Source organism: Nannochloropsis gaditana, assembly GCF_000240725.1.
Source record: "Nannochloropsis gaditana CCMP526 unplaced genomic scaffold scaffold274, whole genome shotgun sequence".
Taxonomy (NCBI): Eukaryota; class Eustigmatophyceae; order Eustigmatales; family Monodopsidaceae; genus Microchloropsis; species Microchloropsis gaditana.
The window spans coordinates 3650-22233 of record NW_005803679.1 but is presented as its reverse complement, the minus strand read 5'-3'; the positions used below and the strand labels follow the sequence as shown (position 1 = coordinate 22233).

Here is an 18584-nt window from a genome sequence, read left to right as displayed (position 1 = left end):
CCTTAGTCTTTTAGCTGTACGATTGAAATTGTATCCAAAACCAGAAAGGCAGAGTGTAATTGTCCAATGCCCTGCTTGAATGCATGCGCGAAACGTAACAAAAACATGTTTGCGACGCTAAGTTGAAATGAAGTGAAGAAATCACTACTTGTAATTGCACGCGATCCTCACTCAGGAGAGCAGCTTCCTCTCTTTGGCATCTTCATTTCATCGTTCCTATTCACATTCGTCGCTTATAGCCGTCCTTCTAGTTCACCTCGATGCTCTGGGTCTGACTCGTCAATTCAAAGTGCTCGGGCGCCTGCATCGGCAACTGGGAAGGTGCCAAATCCGGGTAGTTTTCCTCGATCGCTGTCAAGACAGCCTCATAGACCAAGACACTACCCTGCGCGGACAGGTGTAAGCCATCGCCCAGGTTTGGGGCGACCGCCTCCGGACTCCTCCCCCCCAGCCTTCTCCACAAGTCGACCACCGGCACTTGCATCTCCCTCGCCACCCCTTTGCTCGCTCTGGCATACAGCCGCGTCACCTCATTCTTCCGATCCAGAGGCCGGCCTCGGCTCTGACAATGCACCTCCCACCGCGCCTCGTCCACGGGCGGGGGCGTGAGAAGGAGGACGCGTGTGGCCGACCCGTCCTCCCGCCGTCGTCCTTGCAGGTGGCTGACAATGCGACGCAGGTGCTGTTCATACTCATGCACGGGCACATGTTGCTCCCGACTAGGTAAGGCAGCGTCGTTGGCACCCAAAAAAACAATGGCCAGCGCCGGCACTTCCCAAGCGGGGTCCCCGGCAGGGAAAAGCCTGGGGGCCATCAAAGCGCACCATTTCGTCGTGTAACCTGAGAACCCCCGGTTCACGATGTCGGCCCGACGGCCGTAGGCGTGGGCAAGGCCGGCAGCCCATCCTTGTCCAGGACCTTCGAAGCCACGCTGCGTCAAGCTGTCACCGAACAGAAGAATCTTGGGCCGTTTTCCTGACACGCCAATGGTGGGGACGGTGGATCTTGTTGACGACGGAAAGGGGAGGGAGAAAAAGGAGCGAATTGCGCGGGGGAGGAATGACGAAGTCAAAGATGACGATGCATGTGGGTCTGGACGCCGGGACTCTGCCGTATGGAGCAGGAAGGCATTGAATATTGTGGCAAGGCCTATGCCTAGGACCAACCCCATAAACAAAGACCACTGCTCCCGCCTATTGCTGACGCCTGCACGAATGTGGCTTGGGCCATAGAGGGAACTAAATGACTTGTAGATGGAAGAAAGAAGCACCTGATGCGGATGGGAGCTTCTTGACATGGGGTTCTGATGGGCCTTTTGGTCTTTAGAAGTGCTCAGAAAGAGCGAGGCCGGCGAGCTCAGCAGGTTTCAAAGAGACTTTTGAGGTTGTTGTGCGCCTTCGGCGAGACTGCGAACACAATAAATCTAAAATGTGAAGACAAAATGGGGGCGACGAGGCTAAGTCAAGGTAGAACGACGACACCGCTCGATGGCGTTGTGTGCAGCCCAGCATTTCACTCCAAAACACGGAGGGCCGCAGGATAGGCGGCAATCGTTGTTCTTGTTTTCGCCAACGGCCTTGAATACAAGTTGTTTAAGGGGGGGGGAGGTCGATTGCATTCGCGGGGGCAAATAATCTATTTCTTGGTTCTAAGACGCCCCAAAACTCGAGTGCACATTGTTAAAAAGGGGACAACATGTCATTTTTGGGGTCAACTGAAACCTTTCATGACGCATCTTTCTGGTCTATACTTCTTTTATCCTGATAGTTACACGACATCCTCAGACAAAAGGCATCCACCCTTCAAAGAGCACGCATAAGCGATCAGGATCGGTGGCCTCCCGTATCCATTTGTCCACTTGCTGCCTAATTTCTAACGCTTTTCGAGGATCATCGGCGTTGCTGCCCACTGAACGCCCCTCTATCTTGGCTTGAACTTTCCTCAAAGCCCCCAATGCGGCGGGGGATGGATGCTCTCTTTCCGTGTCAGGGACATCGTACATTGGCAAATGTTCGCCTGTCCTCAATTCTTCATTCCTCCTGTCACATCCCATTTTGTCGATTTTCTCCTGACCCTTCCCACCAATCTCCTTGTCCTCCTCCTCTTCTTCAGGCTCCGAGACAGAGTCCTCCGTCTCGGACCCCTCCCCATTTTTTGCCACTGCCACCTTCGCTGCGTCGTTGGCATCCTCTGCCAAGTCTTCCAGTTCTTCCAAGCATGCGCCAAACTTCCCGGCGAGGCCAAGCACATGGTCCTCACCCCCCATGCTCTCAACGCCCTCCAGGAGAGACTCCAACGCCGTCGCCCACGCCTCAGGCCCCGTGAGCTCATCGACGGGCGGTCCCTGCTGATTCGAACTGCCGCCACGTCCGCTCTCGTCTTTCTGGCCGTCTCCGGGCGCGATGCAGGACGATTCCAGCAAGAAAGCCAGTGCTCCGGCCTCGGCCTCTAGGGCCTGCGTGGACCGGAGGAGGAAGAGCGCGTCCTCATGCACGCGCCGAAGCAGGACGGAGGCTTCACGCGACGCTGTGGAGGTCGAGGCCTGCGTGGCCCGGACGATGGATTTCAGCATCCCAACGTCCAGGAGGCGGGCGCCCGCCGAACCCGTCGAGGAGGACCAGGTGCGAGACGAGGGCTCCTGTGCGGATGGGAGGGGGGGAGGCTCGGGGTGTGTGGGAGGGGAGCTCAAGCAGAAAGACGGGCAATCGCGGAGCTCCGCCGCCAATCGACGCAGGCTTGTTCTGACGTCTGCCTGCATTACATGTTCCTCTTCCATCCAAGCACGGCGTCTTTCTCCCATCTCCACCATCCGCCGGTCCACCGCGTTCGCCTCTCTTTCCAAGACCGCCATGTCTGCTTTGGCCCGGCCCATCTCACGCAAACAGCCAGCCTGGGCTTTGCGCTTCTCAATCACGGGCGCCAAGGCGCCTTGGTGTTGGGAAACGAGGGCCCAAAGCGCTGCGTCCTGCGAGTCCGTGCCGGGCTCCACGCCCCGCATATCCACGCGCGATCGCTCAAAATCCAAGACCCCCTCGGCCGCCAAGAGGATGGCCCGGGCCCCTGTGCTCGCCGCCTCTACGCAGGATACGAGGGCCTTGGTCTTCGAGTCCCATTCGACCAGCGCCTCCTCCGAGGACAGGGAGCGGCCCCCGGAATTTGTCGAGCCTTTGTTGCCCCGGGCGAGGCGCATCAGATCCTGCTTCCGCTTCAGCCATGCGTCAAGGTGCCTGGAACTCTCGTCTCGCGACGCAGGACGCGCATTTGACAAAAACGACGAGACAAAGGAAGGGGGAGAAACGTTGTCCGAGCCTTTGGTGGAAGGTGCCAGGAAGCTTGCAGGGGCCTTCTCTTCCCCTCGCTCTTCCTCCGCTTGGTCCCACAGATCAGATCGCTCCACGGATAAGACCTGCGCCAGAGTTACCACCGCGCCAGCGAGGCACTGCAGCAAGAAGCTCCTACGCTGAGAGGGAGGAGTGTGCGGCACGTAGATTGCGGAAGAGGCGAGCAAACCCTCTGCACCCAGAACCCTCACGCCCACACTTTTTGCGGCGGCCAACACCTGGAAGTCGCCGTCCAAGTCCCACTCTAAGCGCGTGAGGGAGCGAGCAAGCGTCGATTCCATCTCTTCGGCTTTCCTCATCGCTTCGGCCGCAGCCAACGATGAGGCTTCCTGCACGGCCAGCGATTGCACCAGTTCAGACACTGTCGCCAATGCCTGGCATGCCGCAGAATAAGGTGCACTGGCGCTATCAACATCCTGTGTGGCGGCTGTAGTGGCTTGCGACGAAGCATAAGCATCAAAGGCGCCGATCCAGCTTTTCCACCGTGCACGGGGACTCACTTCCACCAAGTGAGGTGCCGCGACCTGTTGTACCTCCCTGGTCGACGCCACGCGTTCCAGCAAGTCTGGCGCGGACACTCCCAGCACTCGCATCACGCGGTCCACAAGGCTGCGGGTCGCTAGGCGCACCGGCACGCCCACGGTTATGCTCAGCAGACGCTGCATGCTGTCGGCCAAAAGCCTGTCCAGGGCTGCCACTCTCCACTCAGTTCGCCCGCCTTGTGTCCTGGCATGGCTCGAGTCTATCTCCCCCCTCTCTCCACTTTCCCCACTGCTTTCTTCTTGGTGCATCCACACTGTCATCACCTGTGAAGTCGTTAGAATCCGCTCAAGCTGCAGCATGCTGGTGGCCGTCCCTTCACCCAGCCAGGGCCAGTACTCCGGCACGCCTTGTACGCCCTCGACCACAAAATCCGACCGCGCGGCGGCCGAGAAGGGGGAGGGCGCAAGGCTTGCGACCAAAAATCCGCCTTCTCCAAACGATCGAAGATCCCTTCCACGAACATCCCCAGACGACGCAGAGGCAAGGTGGAGACACTGGGGGAGGCAAGGAGTGCTTTGCACGCAGCCTCCAGGTCCTCCACCTGCTTTCGCCACGCTGTCCAGGCGTCGCGTGTAGACGCTGGGAGGGAAAGTGTATCGATGAGGGAGAGGGATGAAAAAGAGGCGGCCAGAGAGTCCGCGTCCCCAACGAGCTCACTCTCAACAAGCTGTTGCGCTCGCTTGCCAACCGCGTCGAGCACCATTTCCTTCCCTCTCTGCCACGCCTCGTACAAAAGCTTTGCATCCGCGGTAACTTCCGCGAAAGAGCTCCCGTGCTCATTTTCTTTTTCTATCACTTGTCCTTGGGCGGTGCAATTTTCCCCTCCTCTTTCCTGTCGAGACAAAGCGCCCACTAAGGCTTGAATCTCATTTCTTTCCGCCAGGCTGTACACGCGTCGGAGCGTTGCCAAAGTCTCTGTCCGCAAGGCCGTCAGTCGCTCGCCCGTATTCCCTCGTTTGATTTCCTCCTCCACCCGCCCGATCCCAGGAACAAGCACCTCCTTGATGAGTACCTCAAGATGCGAGAGCCGCCGCTGTATTTCCTTTACGAGCCCGGCGCGTCGATCGACGACACCGTTGGAAGGAGTAGAGGCAACTTCCACTTCGAAATTCTCCAGGCTTCTCATCCATCCCCACGTTGAGTCAAGGGGCGACACAACCCTTTCCAGCAAGAAGCGATGCATGGCACGCTGCTCGTATACTTGATGCAGCCGAGCATGATTGCGCTTGCCCTCCGATATCGGGGCCAAATTGCTCGCCTTACAAAGGGCCCGCACCGCCACTTTGAGCCTGTCTTTAGCTGCCTCCAGATCTTTATCCTGCTGCTCTCGACGTTTCCGTGCATCGAATGAAGTTCCTCGTCCTTCTGATTCTCTATGGCAGCTTTCCTCACTCACTAGGGCCTCACGCCGCTCCACTGCCACGCGCAGCGCCGCCTGGAGATTGTCAGCCCAAGCTGTATCGGCCTCTGCGCGACGAAGACGTTCCTCGTTCGCCTTCATGCCTGCCCTAGGCCGCTGCCATGCCGGCCAGACCTCCTCCAATGCCTCTTCAGGCCCTGCTTCGACCATCGCCCAACCTGCAATAGACGGACCACAAGGAAGGATGCCCCCGTCCCCGCCTCCGCTATCGGCCGCGGCAGAGGACTCCATCGTAGACGAAAAGGCAATCAGGAGCCGCATGCGCTCTTGTTGGGCCCCCACCACCCTCAACCATCTTCTAGTAAGGCTCCTCCCAACGTACTCGTCGGGTTCGATACTTAAGGTGTCACGAACGAGGCTGGAATAAGCGCGCATTGGCTCAAGGACCCGCTCGAGGGCTGTTTCCAAGACACGCAAATACTTGCCCAATCGAGCGTCCTCGGATCGACAGGCCTCGATAAATTGGTCGTGGTAGGCGCACTCTTCTTCACCGACTGGTGGGGGAAGCAGGCTTGAGGCTCCCCTGCTTAAAAGGCAATACTGCGGCTGCAGACCCCGGCCTAGAAGCCCAGGAGCAATGGAGAACGGATCGCCTTCGTCTCTCTCAAGCTCGTAGACTGCTCCTTTGGCCGATCCATTGGCGGGTAAGAGGATGCGTTGAATGTTGTTCCGCAATGAGCTGCTCACCTTCTCAACCAAGCGTCCGTCCTCACTACGTAGTCTAACCCCGTCAACTTCTCTGCCCAGCCCTTTTCCTTCCTTCCCATCCATCGCCCTATCCTGTCCCTTCCAAAGCACCTGCTGCACCGCCCATACTTGATATTCCCATCTCCGTTTCAGCTGTGCCGCTGCTTTATGGAGTGCTTTATCTAGGTCTCGACGAGAGGCATCGAGGACGAGAGCTGATCGGCCCTGGTCTTCCGCCTGGAGCTGCAATGATACGAGCCTCCCCGCTAGGTCAGCACGCTTCTGTCCCAGCATGGTGCCCTCAACGAGCAGTTTGGAGTCTCTCAAAACAGGGCGTGAACGAAAGATCTCATTTTCTTCTGCGACCCACCCTTCCCGGGCGTTTCGAACGCGGTCCAAAAGAGCCTGAAGGGCAGCGAACCCCTTTTTAATTTGCAGGACTCGGTCTCGGAGCAATGTCCGCGTCTCCCCAACTCGCAGAGCGACAAGCTTTAAAGTGACGATGGCGTCTAGGGCGTGCTGATGCAATTGTTTCGGCCCCTGGTGCCCTCTGCCGCCTCCTCCATTACCTCTTACCCCCAAAATGTCCTCCCAGTTCACAAGTGGGTCGTGCGCCAAAGTCTCCAGCACCGACAATAGCAGCTCTTTATGTCCTCGCAAACCTCGCAGCACGGTCTCCATCCCATTTACAAATGCCCCGCTGTCCACACCCAGAGGCCCCAGGGCCGCAACCAAGACAGGCGTCAGACGGAAGGGCACCACCTCGGGAACCCGCAAGCGCAGGCCCCGGTCGAAGCAGACCGTGTAGTCGATGTGCAAAAGCTCAGCTCGCCGTCCGTCCCACAAGAGGTTGTTCAGATGCCGGTCACCCAAGCCAAGCACGGCCCCGAGTACAGACATGACGGCGAGGGAGCGCGCCAAGACTTGCCGTCGCTGCCACAAATCTTCGGCGCCTAGTGAGCCTGCCACCAACTCTACCTCCAACAGATGGCGTGGAGATTGAGCCATCAAACGATCATACACTGTGCGCAGGACTGAGTGCGGCCATTCGCCTCGATGGGAGGCAGCAGTAGATCTCAGATCCAATCCCTGTCTAGCCAGTTCGGGAACCAGCTCTGCGTAGAATAAGGCCGCTGGAGCACTTTCTAGATCGTCTTCTTCCTCATTTTCGTCCTCGTCGTCCCTAGCCTCTTCTTCCTTCTCCTCTACTCTATGCTGCCCCCTATTTCCCCGTGACTCGCTGACATGGAAGCTGCATTCCCTTGAGCTTGTCTTGACATTGTCAGACTTATCTTCAACACTTGGCTCGGGCAACGTCCCAGATCCACCAGAGGTCGATGAATCTTTCTTCGTCTTCGCAGCCCTTCCCTTTTGTCGTCGCGCTCCTTTTTCCAGCTCCTCGAAAGTGGCAGGAGGGGCCCAGAGTAATGGCTTCCTGGCCCTCTCGGTACTAATTTCTCTCTCCGCTCCCTTTTCACCGAGCCGCGGTCGACGCTCTCGATCCTGCTGCCGCTTGCGGCGTTCGCGACGCTCTGCTGTCGTTTTCTTCCGTTTTCCTCGCTTTTCTATGTCTATGGAGCTGTCCTCCTCTTGTGCCTGTACCACTTGCTGCTGTTGTTGTTTCTCTCGCTGGTGTATCGCCTGTTGAATCTGCTGTTGGGATTCAAGCAGAAGCCTCTCACCCCTCACGGCACGAAGTCTCCAGTTCTTGTACAAGCTAAAAAGGGGCGTGGTGCCCCCCACCCACTGCACCAGCCCGGCCGACGCCGAGAGCGGCAGGACCGCATAGTGTCGAGCACGAAGGCCTCTCAACACAGCGCTCCCGAGCGCACATTTCTCCGTGCGCGGCGTCTGTGCACGGACGTGGAGGACACTATTGACGGTCACCAGCAGCTGCATGAGGCGCTCATCCAATCGCAGATCATCGCGACCCTTCAGCAGATAGGTATACTCCCTTCCATCCGAGCCGAGCAGGCTGAGCTTCTTTGGCCGGGTCTTGGTCTTGAGCACAGTGATAATACCATGCCCCCCAATCCCGACCATTTGCACAGCCACTCCTCTCCCCTGGCTTTCGTAAAAAAAAGTCGGACGTGTGGTGCCAGGCATCTCTACATGCTGCAAGTTCCCTTTCGCAAGAAGGGAGAGCAATTGTGGAGTCACCGCTTCGGCTCTGAGCTGCCGGCCTTGATGCTGTGTGGTAGGTCCCGGTTCAACATCCGTTCCACTTTTCTTTCTACTCCTTCCTTCCTCCCCTGTAACAGCAGTAATAATGTCACGTTTAAACTTCTCCAGGACAGGCCAGACGTGGGACATCGGGTCCATGGCCGCAGCCGTATCTGGAGCGCATTGGAGCAGAGCGAGTACCTCCATCACACGGGGACGCCATTTTTTGGCAAAGGCACAGTTATGAGGTGAAGACGAATGCACCTCGAGGGCACTGGGGTGAGCGGACGACGAGGCATCCGGGGAACCTGAGAAATCCTGGTGTCCGTCTTTGTCATCGACCATACCGCAGCCTGTTTCGCCCGCAAGAGTCTGTGCCTCGACAAAGAGTGGCAACAGCATCGCGGCATACCTCTCGCAGACAATGCGACCTTTCTCCGACTCCGGCAGCGTCGGATTACGCGCCAAACGTTCTCCCTCGCGACTCAAGCTTCGTAAGCGCCCCTGCAGCCCCTTCACGTGCCAACGCTCGCTCACGTATACAAGCCAGCGCTCATCCCACAACTGACCGAGCGAGGTCAGAGCTTCCGTGAAGACCGCAACGTCCTGAATGAGGTCAGGGTGCCTTTCTTGTAAAAAACTTTTCAGAAAGAGCCAACGCGCACGAGCGACACTCACTGCCATATCTTTGGTTTGCTTATGGACAGGGGTACTGACGGAAATTGGTGAAAGAGCAAACGATTGAGATGTCCTCGACCTCTCTAGCTCTGCGCAGCCAACAGTTAGTGTCCACGCAATCTCTTGGGGGGCAGATGCTACCAGACGCTCGAATAGGGGGAGCAGCGACTGGAAGGAGGCTTCTGGTAAGATTGCCAGCCGTATCAGGAGTTGCGGCACCAGAGCTTGCCAAGGATTCAGAGGCATCGCAGTCAGTGAACGGCGGAGGAGAGAGGAACAGCAGGTGCTCGGTTCTAATTGAGTACCCATTAAAGCCGAGGGTTGTAATGATGCCGAGGGAAGACGAGCGAGCATCTTCAAGATGCGTAGTGCTGAGAGAGCACGAAGCGCTGAGTATCCACTGTCTCCTAGGCCCGTACATGACTTTTCCCCAACCTGCAAGTACCGGCAGTACGCATCCACTGACCCCTCCAGAGCCTGGACACGAGCCTCTCTCCGCTCCCGTCGTAAGCGTCGTATGGCTTCACGCAGGCGCGCTATCAAGGCCGCATTGTTCCCCCCACGTTCAAACCCAGCTTTTTTGACCGCTGAGACCGACAAGACTCCCTCCTCGCCCAGCCCGTCTTCCTCCCTCTCCTCAGACAAAATTGTTTCCATCAGCAGCGTCTGCACAGCCTCGCGTCTTGCCCGCGACGGGTTTCCCTCCAGATTTTCATGCTTAATTAATTCCTCCGACAGCTGTACAAGGTCGGGCATTGAGTTCTGATGCGTTTTCCACGCATTCAGCTGAATCTGCTTCTGTCGCTCCAATTGCTGTGGGTTCCTTGCATTATCATGTGTCGTTTGGTTGGTGCTCAGAGCTTTGGCTCGGCGGTACAACCAATCGCCCCACAATCTCCACGCTTTACCCCACTGCCTACTTTTGGGGCTTACTACTTGTGCAGCAAGCTCCAGGCATCGTCCAGCGAGCTCCTCGGCATTGCTATTGGCGTGGGTGAAAAAAAGCGCGTAGAACCAGGGCGGGGAACTATCACATAAAGAATGAGATCGTACTGGTGCCGGCTGCTGCGTTTCGGGAGGATCATAAGCGAAAACGGACTCAGATGGAGTATCGGAAGGCAAAGCGTAAGGAGCGGTGTTCGAGGAACAGGTTGCTTCAAAAGCAGGAGCAGGCCATGGTTTATTGGTCCGCTGCTGCAAAGCTGAAGACGGGCCAGGAAAAGGAAAGCGCGCACTTTGCGAAGCATATCGGTGCTGGTCATGGTACTGCTGTAGCCACTGCGATGCCCGCACTAAACATCTGTAGCCCCAATGTCGCCGCATCTTTTCCGTTTTGCCACGATCACGGGTTTCTTCGCCTGAGCACAGCAACTTTGCCAATCCACTCAATTCGGAGTCCTTTGCCAGTCTTAGCCAGTCAGTGCTACAGCCACTTTTGCCCATTCGCGTGTCGCTTCCTTCCCAACCCTCCAGCTGGACCAGAGGGCTAGGGGCAAGTGGGTCACGTGTTGACGATACAGACGCTAACCCCGGTTCGGATAATAGCAACGCCGAGGCTATGACCAGCAAAGAGGCAATGCAGGCACCAAGCTGATGAATGCCGTTGGTCTCCAGAAAATTGACTTGCACCTCTTCATAACGCACCCTCAAAAACCAATCAAGAGAAGAGGGAGACAAAGATGAGGACGTTGGGGACTCGAGCTCCTGAATAAGCTCCTTGCAGAGTCCTACGTTGCGTTCTCGACGGGCGGCATGCAACCAGGCTGTTCTGATTCGAGCTAGGTCAAGGCTGAGATCGTAACTTGTATCTTCCACTCTTGTCTGTGACATTGAATGTGCAGATGAACCAGCTGAGAGACCTTGCTCATGAAGGCGCGTGACCGCTTTTAGGACGAGCGCTGTTCGGTGCAGATGCAGCCAGGAATCACCGCTCACATTATCACACCGGCAGTCTTCCGCAACCGTCGAGGATGGGAAGACGAAGGAGTATGAAGGGGAGGAGGAAAGATCAGAGGAGGATGTGACAGCATGAGGTGATGAGAGAAGCCAAGAGAATGCAGTTGGGGGACGACGGCTGCTAATGATTTCCGAGCCATCTTCTCCCTCCCGCCGCAAGACTGAAGAGAATGTCGACAAGCAGGCAATATCAGTCAGTAAGGGCGATGACAGGTGGCCAGAATTCGCGTACAGTGTGTACGAAAGGGAGTTGAAGGCCGAAGGAAGAGCAGAGGGCACGGCGAGAGGGGCAGTGAGCCCTTCTAGGAGGCGAGGCGTCTGCGTGGCGATCGCCCGCAATGCATCTGCATGATTGTGGTGGCTTTCGTCCATAAGCAACTCCAGGGTCTCATCAAGACATGTAGCGAGGGCCATTTCCGACGCAAGATTTGGCGGTGATGGGCAACGAGAAAAGCCAGACGAGCTCTGGCGGTGTTGCTGTAAGAAAGAGAAGACTTCCATCCACCCCTGAGCAGAAAGGTTCGGCCGTCGCGTAGACGTGGGAAGCGAGGGAGTGCCGTCTTTGCATATCGTTGCTTTCCTCGTTGAACTTTCCCCCAAATTGACTGTTTCGTAAGCGCCAAGGCCTTTTTCGCCCCACTGAGCCTGTGCAAATAGGAGTGAACAGCCTTGGCCATCGACACGCATCCATGTCTGAATCCACGCCGATTCCACCCGAGGAACAAGCGCGGAAAGCACCCAAGAAGGTATCTTTCCGGCCTTCTCCACGGCGTCTCTTTCTTCTCGATCATCCTCTAGGAAGGCCTCTTCTCCTTCCTGGAGTCTTCCCCTCTTCTCAATCACACGCTTCCACTTTTTCCCCTCCCTGTCATCGCTTCCCCCTCCCTTCATCCTGTCCGCATTACAACCGCACCCTTGCATGGCCGATAATACCCCCTCTGCCTCAATTTCTTCCCCCACCATCGCCGAGAGGACCACGTGCAGAGCCTGTACTGCTTGCAGGAAAACCCCAAGGCCCCGCCAGTCCCCCAGGCGGCAGTAGCACAAAACGCTCCGGTCCATGATTGTCTGCAAAACCGCCGGGGTCTGTGCCTGCTGCAAAAGAAGCCATGCAGTCAATGACGCCTGCGCTTTTACGGACGCCGTGACAACTATCGAAGGTTTCATGTCCTTTGCCTGCGATACTTGACTCTGGGAGAGAGAGCTGGATGTAAAGGCTGTCAGGAGGGTGTTGAAACCCTCGTGGAAGAAGACACCGCCTATCCACCGACGCAGCGCGTCCTCGTAGCGGCCTTGGGCCATAAGCTGCAGTCCTTGAAGCCAAACAAGAGAAACTGGTAGAGCAAGAGCCGTAGAAGATGCTGATGAGGAAGGACACGAATTAGAGCGTTGGAGGGCGGCCAGCCACCTCTCAAGCCCTTGCAGCATTTCCACACCGCTTTCCTTAAAGTGCTCAGTCACCGCGACCGCCACCTCCACTGCGAGCTCCTCCACGTCCTGGAATGAGACGGGCGAGACCGAGAGAGGTACGGAAGGAGAGGGGACCGTGATAGAAGAAGACTTTGGGCCCCTCTGCTTCGCAACGGATGCAAGATCTACCAGCCGCTTGAAGGCATACTCGACGCCTTGCTCCTGGCAACCCTCCAAAGAGAGAGACACACGTACGAGCATGGGCCGCACGCGCGCCAGCCAGTCCCAGCACACGTGCTTGTTTGCCAAGAAAAAGGCCTCCGTCTTTTTGGAAGGCGGGGGAAGGGCGATGCGGACAGAGGGGTACTCGCACTGTCCCCCCGGCTGTGTTCGCTCCGCGCCCCCGACGAGCTTCGCTTCCTGGACCTGACATGGGACATCTCGTGCGCAATTTCCGTACCGCTCTGACGCTTGTGAGCCTTCCCCATCTCCTCTGTCTATTTCTATATTCGTGACGTGACCTTGCATTTTCCGGGCCAAATACTGGCTCCCGACATCTCTGCCTTCAGAGCCCTCCACGACATTGGCGATGTGCCGCTCAAAGGCCCCTAAAAATGTCACCAGTAAGTCCGCTCGACGCAATAGCGCTCCATCCTTCTTCTTGTCCTGCATCAATTCTATTTGAATCTTGGCCATTGCTCGTTCCAGAGTCGCAAACGTGGCCCCCGGGCCCCCAACGTGCGTCTTGAGACGCCCCCACACCAGCAGCCGCGCCAGCTCCCATACAGCCCACAGAGCGGGAGAGCGGAGGCTCCGGCCGGCCTCCGCTCGAAGACGGCGGGCAGCCCGAATCATAGGATGCTCTGGTCGTTGCACTTGCTTCGAGAGCGACGACGGACTTGGAAATTTGCCCCAGATGGCGACATTGTCCCCCCTCCAGGAGCTTTTCAGCACTCCGTCATCCGCTTGTCCCAGGCAGGTCTCAAGCAAGCTCACAGCTAAAGAGTGCGAGGCCTCCCCAGCTGCGGTGTCAGCAAACGAGGGGATTCGAAGAACACCGGTCATGGCATCCAGGCAGAGTGAACGCAGCCACTGGAAAAAGGGCTCGTCATCCGCCGGATCCCCACCACCTTCTCCTCCTTTCCCTGAGCCCGCCATCCCCACCTTTGCCACTCCTGTATCGCCACCGCCTCTTTTTTGAGCACGCGAGAGAGCTTCGCTCGAAGCTGATCTTGTCTGTCTGGCGCGCTGTGCCCTTCCTTGCTCCCTTCCTTGAGCAACTTCGCTGTCAGCCTCCGGATGCTCCCCTCCGACACCAATCAGGTAGTCAAATAGCCGCCGCACGAATTCAGGTGTACGTTGGAAAGGGCTGCAGGCAGACGCGACCGGCTCGACTTGCAGCAAGAGCACGTCCCCTATGGCCTCAGACCCGCAGGAGGGAGCATATTGAAGGCAGTGGTCGTCCACCAAGAGCCGGAAAAGCGCGAGCGTCTGCAAGGCCCGCGGACGATTGGCAGGAATGGGATCGCGTAGGGCATGAACAAGGAGCGTGCGAGCTTCCTGAAGTAGGAGAAGAGTCGACTGGGCTTCGTAGTGGTCGCTGTCAGAGGAAGAGGAGGAAGAGGGTGAGTGTGCAAGAGTGTGGGCAGGCGGGGGCAGGAGGCGGAGGATTTTTCCGATCAAGGAGAGAGCGAGTCCGCGGTGCTTCCCCAGGGCGACGCCAACCTCGTCGGACCCTTCGAGTTCTTCATCCACCAGAGGGGTAAAGTCTGCGAAGGGGGAGGAGCGGGCGAGCATGCCAAGGGCGCCTTGAAGCAGCCGGGTCGCGACAGCGCGTGAGAGGCAGGTGCCAGAAAAGGGCCCCGAGCCGGGGCACGAGGCGGCTTTCAGAAGATCCCCCAGGGCCAAATCGATAGCCCGCAAGACGCGAGTGGCCGGAGAAGTGCCCGCCGCGGGAGAAGACGGAGAGCGAAGGGACGCCAGGGCCGCCGGGACCGCCTGTTCCAGAAGATGCGGCAACAAGGCAACCGTCCGCGATGAAGGGAGGGTCCGGAGCAAGCGTGATGCCAAGTCCATCGCGGCAGCCTGCAAGGCCGGGGAGGGGGCAGGAAGAGACCTCGATGCCTGATCGTGGACAGGAGGGTCAGGGCCCGAGGGCAGGAATCCCAGGGCCTGCAACGCCCGGCAACCGGCCGCTTCCGCCCGCGCCTGTGCCTTGGCCAAGGGCCTTCCGCCTCTCCCTTCCCTCAACCCTTTCCTCGATACGCCGCGGGCACGCCACCGCCACAGCCGCGCTCAAAGCGCTCAAGTTCAGGAGAAGAACCTCCTCCCCGTGCCCCTTCGGCTGGCCATGACACCGCCCTCCCTCCACTTCCGAGGCCAGCCAAGCGTACAGGTCGAAGACTCCGGAGTCCCCTTGCCCACAGGGCTCTTCGTCTTCTCCGGATCCCCGCAGCGCCAGCTCACCAAGAGTGCGCGCCCACAGCGTCTGTGAGACAGACGGTGCCACAGGTGTGAGGGGCAGGGGGAGAGAGGGAGACTCGAACGCCAGCTTCTCCCTCCAAAGAGTCAAGGAGGAGGACATGAGGGGGGCGGGGAGGAGACCTCTCTGGGGCGGAGGAGGCGACAGCGCCCGTGTCGGATGCTCCAAGCCCAGAACGGTTCGCAACGTGCTGCCATCCAACCGCATCATATGCGACAAGGCAGGGCCAGGCGCTGAGAGGGAGGGGCCAAGGCCGGGAGAGGGTAGGAGACGCGTGAGGAGGTACAGGTGTGCCTTGAGCCCGCTCTCGATCCAGTGGGGGGGCCACGACCCGCCTGTCCCGCCGCCCCCAAGGCAAATGTGGGCGCCGCACCGGTACACGTCAAGGAGGAAGCAGGCAGCGTCCGGGGAAGAGGCCGCGTCGTGGGCGGAGGGAGCAGGAGCGCCAGAGAGGGGAGAGAGGGCTTCAGCCAGCTTGATCACGCAGTGCATCAAGAATATCGGGCCGTTCCCCTCGTCATGGACAGCGTGAGAGGAGGAGAGTGTGGTCGAGGACGGAGTCCGGCGCAGGGCGGCAGGCAGGACCGAGACGCAGAGGGCACGGAGGAAGCCGAGCACCAGGCCGCCCGGGTGCAAGGGCGAGGGGTGGAGGGCCTCCCCTCCCGAGGCGCTGACCTGCCTTTGCGACTCGCTCAGCCCCGTGGCCCCCTGGAAAGCCGCCCCCGCGGGCAAGCAGCCCACCAACAGGCCGAACAAGCGCACCAGCCTTCGCACGCGCCCGCCCCCCCCCGCCTGTTCGATGTCCGCCCGGGCCCCCCCCCCCCCGGAACGGCCGACCCCTCGGACCCCAGGTCTTGCAACTCCTCCAAGATGTCCTGGAGGAGGGATCTGGCCAAGGGCAGGTGTCGGCCCCAGAGCGAGAGGTCGCCACTACCCACGCCCCAGGCCTGAAGGGCCTCCTCCACGGCCATGCAGGCCCCCACCGCCTCCCCCGCGGCTTCTCGCGCCCAGACCAGCAATGCCTTGACAACTTCCGCGAAGCGAGCGTCCAAGGCCGCTGAAAGGCCGGGATGGGCCGAGTCCCCGAGCCGCCGGAGCACAGGGACGACGACGCCCACCAAGTCGAATCCCAGCGACGTTGCCTCACCCGCCGGGCGCACCAGGCGGACACAGGTGTCGACCAGAGCCCGGGCGCCCTCGGCTGCCGCTCCGGTCTTCCTTGCATCGCGCTCCGTCTTTGCGCGCTGAGCTCGCGATTCAATCATTTCGAGGGCGCGATCCAGGCAGATCCCCACGGCCCTTGAGTCCAACTCGCTCTCCGCTTGCTCCAAGACTCCCCGCAATTGCAAGGGCCACCTTCCCGCTCGTCGCCCTTCTTGCTCATTCGCGTGTTCCTGTTGCGGGTGCTCTCTCTTTTCCTCTCGCAGAAGCTGCCTGTCTTCCTGTCGTGAGCGCTGTCGACCGGAGTGAGACGAGGGGCGCCGCGTCGCGCCGGCCAGAGAGGACGCCTCCGGGGCCGGTCTGGGTGACCCATGTCGGTCCCGATGCCGGTTGTCACTGCGGCGGTCGGAGGACGCGGTCCGCGACTTTGCCGCAGAGGGTGCAACAAGGTTGCCAGAGGCTGGATCGTAGAGCAGTTGCGGGGCTGTGGAGGGGGGCGTGGAGTCCTCTTTCTCCCGGGGGGGGCGACGAGACGGCAAGCGCGGCATTAGCAATGCTGGCTACCTGTCTCTTTCCAAGCGAAACAGGCTCAAAAACTGGCGGAAGCCACATAGTAACTTTGAAAGCGCCAAATCCATCTCAAGAAGCCTCAATGAGAATGACTGGATACAAAAGAGGACGCAGGATGTGATAATTCTAGCGTGGTAGGCCGCGAGGTAGAGGCACTACAATGCTTTTCTTTTTGAGGCCGGCAAGCCTTCAGAAATGATGCAGGTCTGCGCAACATCCTTGGGGTAAGCCGCAATGTCTTGCACGTAGAGTAATGGCTGTGAATAACGAAGACGGATTACCCACGAAATTATTCGGAGTATACAGGCAAGCACCCCTTTGTGAGCCGTAGACGTGCACAAGCCCCCCGCGAAGCTGAACAGTCTTTGAGAGCTACAAGCGCTCAAATCAATAACGCAAAGTCACGAACTCCACCTGCATGCGTGAGACCGGGCCACACGGTGCATCGGTGACTCATGCGTAAAGGAATTGGCATTCGACACGCGCGGCCAAGGTGATGATTTCACGGCGAGCGGGGCGACGACTCGTCGGAGAGGCGACCCCGCTCCTCCACAATTCTTGTCAAGACACACGAGCAAGCTTACACGTGCCCATGCTCATCATCCGTACAGGGAGCTATGAAGGGGGGGGGCGAGCACCAATGGCGAAGTGCAGAAAGAGGAAGATAGGCTGCAGGCAATTGTTTTGGCAGGTACGCGTGTGGGATCCGGTTGGAGAGGGTTTCCTCGCGACTGCCTACTAACTAGCATGCTATGCTACCGAACAGATTCCTTCACTGGAAGCTTCCGGCCGTGCTCGCTCGATAAACCGAAAGTCCTCTTGCCTCTCTTAAATGTACCCATGCTCGACTACGTGATGGAATTTCTCGTAGCGGCCGGAGTGCAGGTATAGTAGGGGGAAGGGGAGGAGTTAGAAGGAGTCGGGGAGCCAAGAATCCTACATGAATTTGCGTCTTTGTGTCTTTTCGAGTGAGTCATTGAAAAAATGTGTGCTGCTTATCTCAGAGGCTCTGGAAAATCTGACAAAAACTTCAAAATCGATGCGCTGAGTCCATTCTTCTTCACGACGGCCCCTCGTCTTCAGGAAGTTTTTATATTCTGTGTCAACAAAAAGGAGGATGTGCAAGACTACATATGCCGATCGAAGTGGCCCTCTGTAGTTGGTCTCCGCTGCATCTCTTCAGCCAAATGCATGGGCACGGGGGACGCGCTACGGGAGATGGACACCCTAGGCCTGGTCCGCTCCAACCCCTTCGTCCTCATCAGTGGCGACGTGGTCGCGACCGTGGACTTGGCGGGCGTGGTGGCCGCGCACAAGCGGCGTAGGGCTGAGAACAGCCTCTCCATCTGCACCGTGGTGCTGTCTAAGGTGGGGTACGACGCGGCCGTGCACGCTCGGCGGGAGGACCTGGCCGTGGGACTGGACGCTGAGACCGCTCAGCTTGTGCTGTACCAGGACGACGAGGGCGAGGAGAGCGGGGTGGACGTGGAGCTGGACCTCTTCAAAGAGGAAGGACATCCGGAGATCGTGCTCCGGAGCGACCTGATGGACTGCCATATCTACGTCTGCTCGCCCGAGGTCCTGGTCGCCTTCTCGGACAACTGGGACTATCAGGACATGGGCCGCTTTCTCCGCCACGAGGTGGAGAGCCGAGAGATGGGTAATAAGGTCTACTCACACGTGACGCTCCCGCACGAGTATGCGGCGCGAGTGCACGACCCCCACGTCTACCACGCTGTCTCCAAGGACCTCCTCCACCGGTGGTTGTACCCGAGCGTGCCTGAGACCAACCGCTTCCATGCCGGCGAGCCCACCTCCTATCAGTACCACAAGCGCTGGCTTTATCGTGAGGAGGAAGACGCTGGTGGGGCGAGCGTGCATGTCTCTCGTTTTGCCACGGTCAGTGAAAGCGTCATGCTCGGGCGAGGCACCAGCATTGGGGCGGGCTCGGTGCTCTCTCAGAGCGTCTTAGGCCGGCGTGTCAAGGTAGGGTCCGGCGTGCACATCTCGGACTCACATCTCTGGCAGGACGTGGTGGTGGAGGACGGCGCAGTCGTGGAGAGCAGCATATTGAGCGACGGCGTGGTGGTGAGGGCGGGCGCACGCGTGGGACGGGGCTCGCTGCTGTCCTACGGGGTAGTGGTGGGCAAGGGAGTGGAGTTGCCGCCATTCT

The 18584-nt window shown here is 58.8% G+C and overlaps 2 protein-coding genes across 2 annotated transcripts; one reads left to right on the top strand and one right to left on the bottom strand.

Annotated features, from left to right (window-relative positions):
• Positions 1–247: 247 nt before the first annotated feature.
• Positions 248–1297, bottom strand: NGA_0110701 (isoamyl acetate-hydrolyzing esterase 1-like protein; the record flags this gene model as incomplete). The annotated part of the gene is made up of 1 exon (XM_005855155.1): positions 248–1297. The coding sequence occupies one exon, from the start codon at positions 1295–1297 to the stop codon at positions 248–250; it is 1050 nt and encodes a 349-aa protein (XP_005855217.1).
• Positions 1298–17018: 15721 nt separating this feature from the next.
• Positions 17019–17299, top strand: NGA_0111000 (uncharacterized protein). Its single transcript, XM_005855158.1, has 2 exons — positions 17019–17102; positions 17178–17299. The coding sequence occupies exons 1-2, from the start codon at positions 17052–17054 to the stop codon at positions 17241–17243; spliced, it is 117 nt and encodes a 38-aa protein (XP_005855220.1). The 5' UTR covers positions 17019–17051; the 3' UTR covers positions 17244–17299.
• Positions 17300–18584: the final 1285 nt, after the last annotated feature.

Coding starts and splice junctions, on each gene's coding strand:
- NGA_0111000 (XM_005855158.1), top strand. CDS start 17,052: ATGGCGAAGTGCAGAAAGAGGAAGATAGGCTGCAGGCAATTGTTTTGG. Junction 17,103..17,177: donor GCAGGCAATTGTTTTGGCAG/GTACGCGTGTGG, acceptor GCTACCGAACAG/ATTCCTTCACTGGAAGCTTC.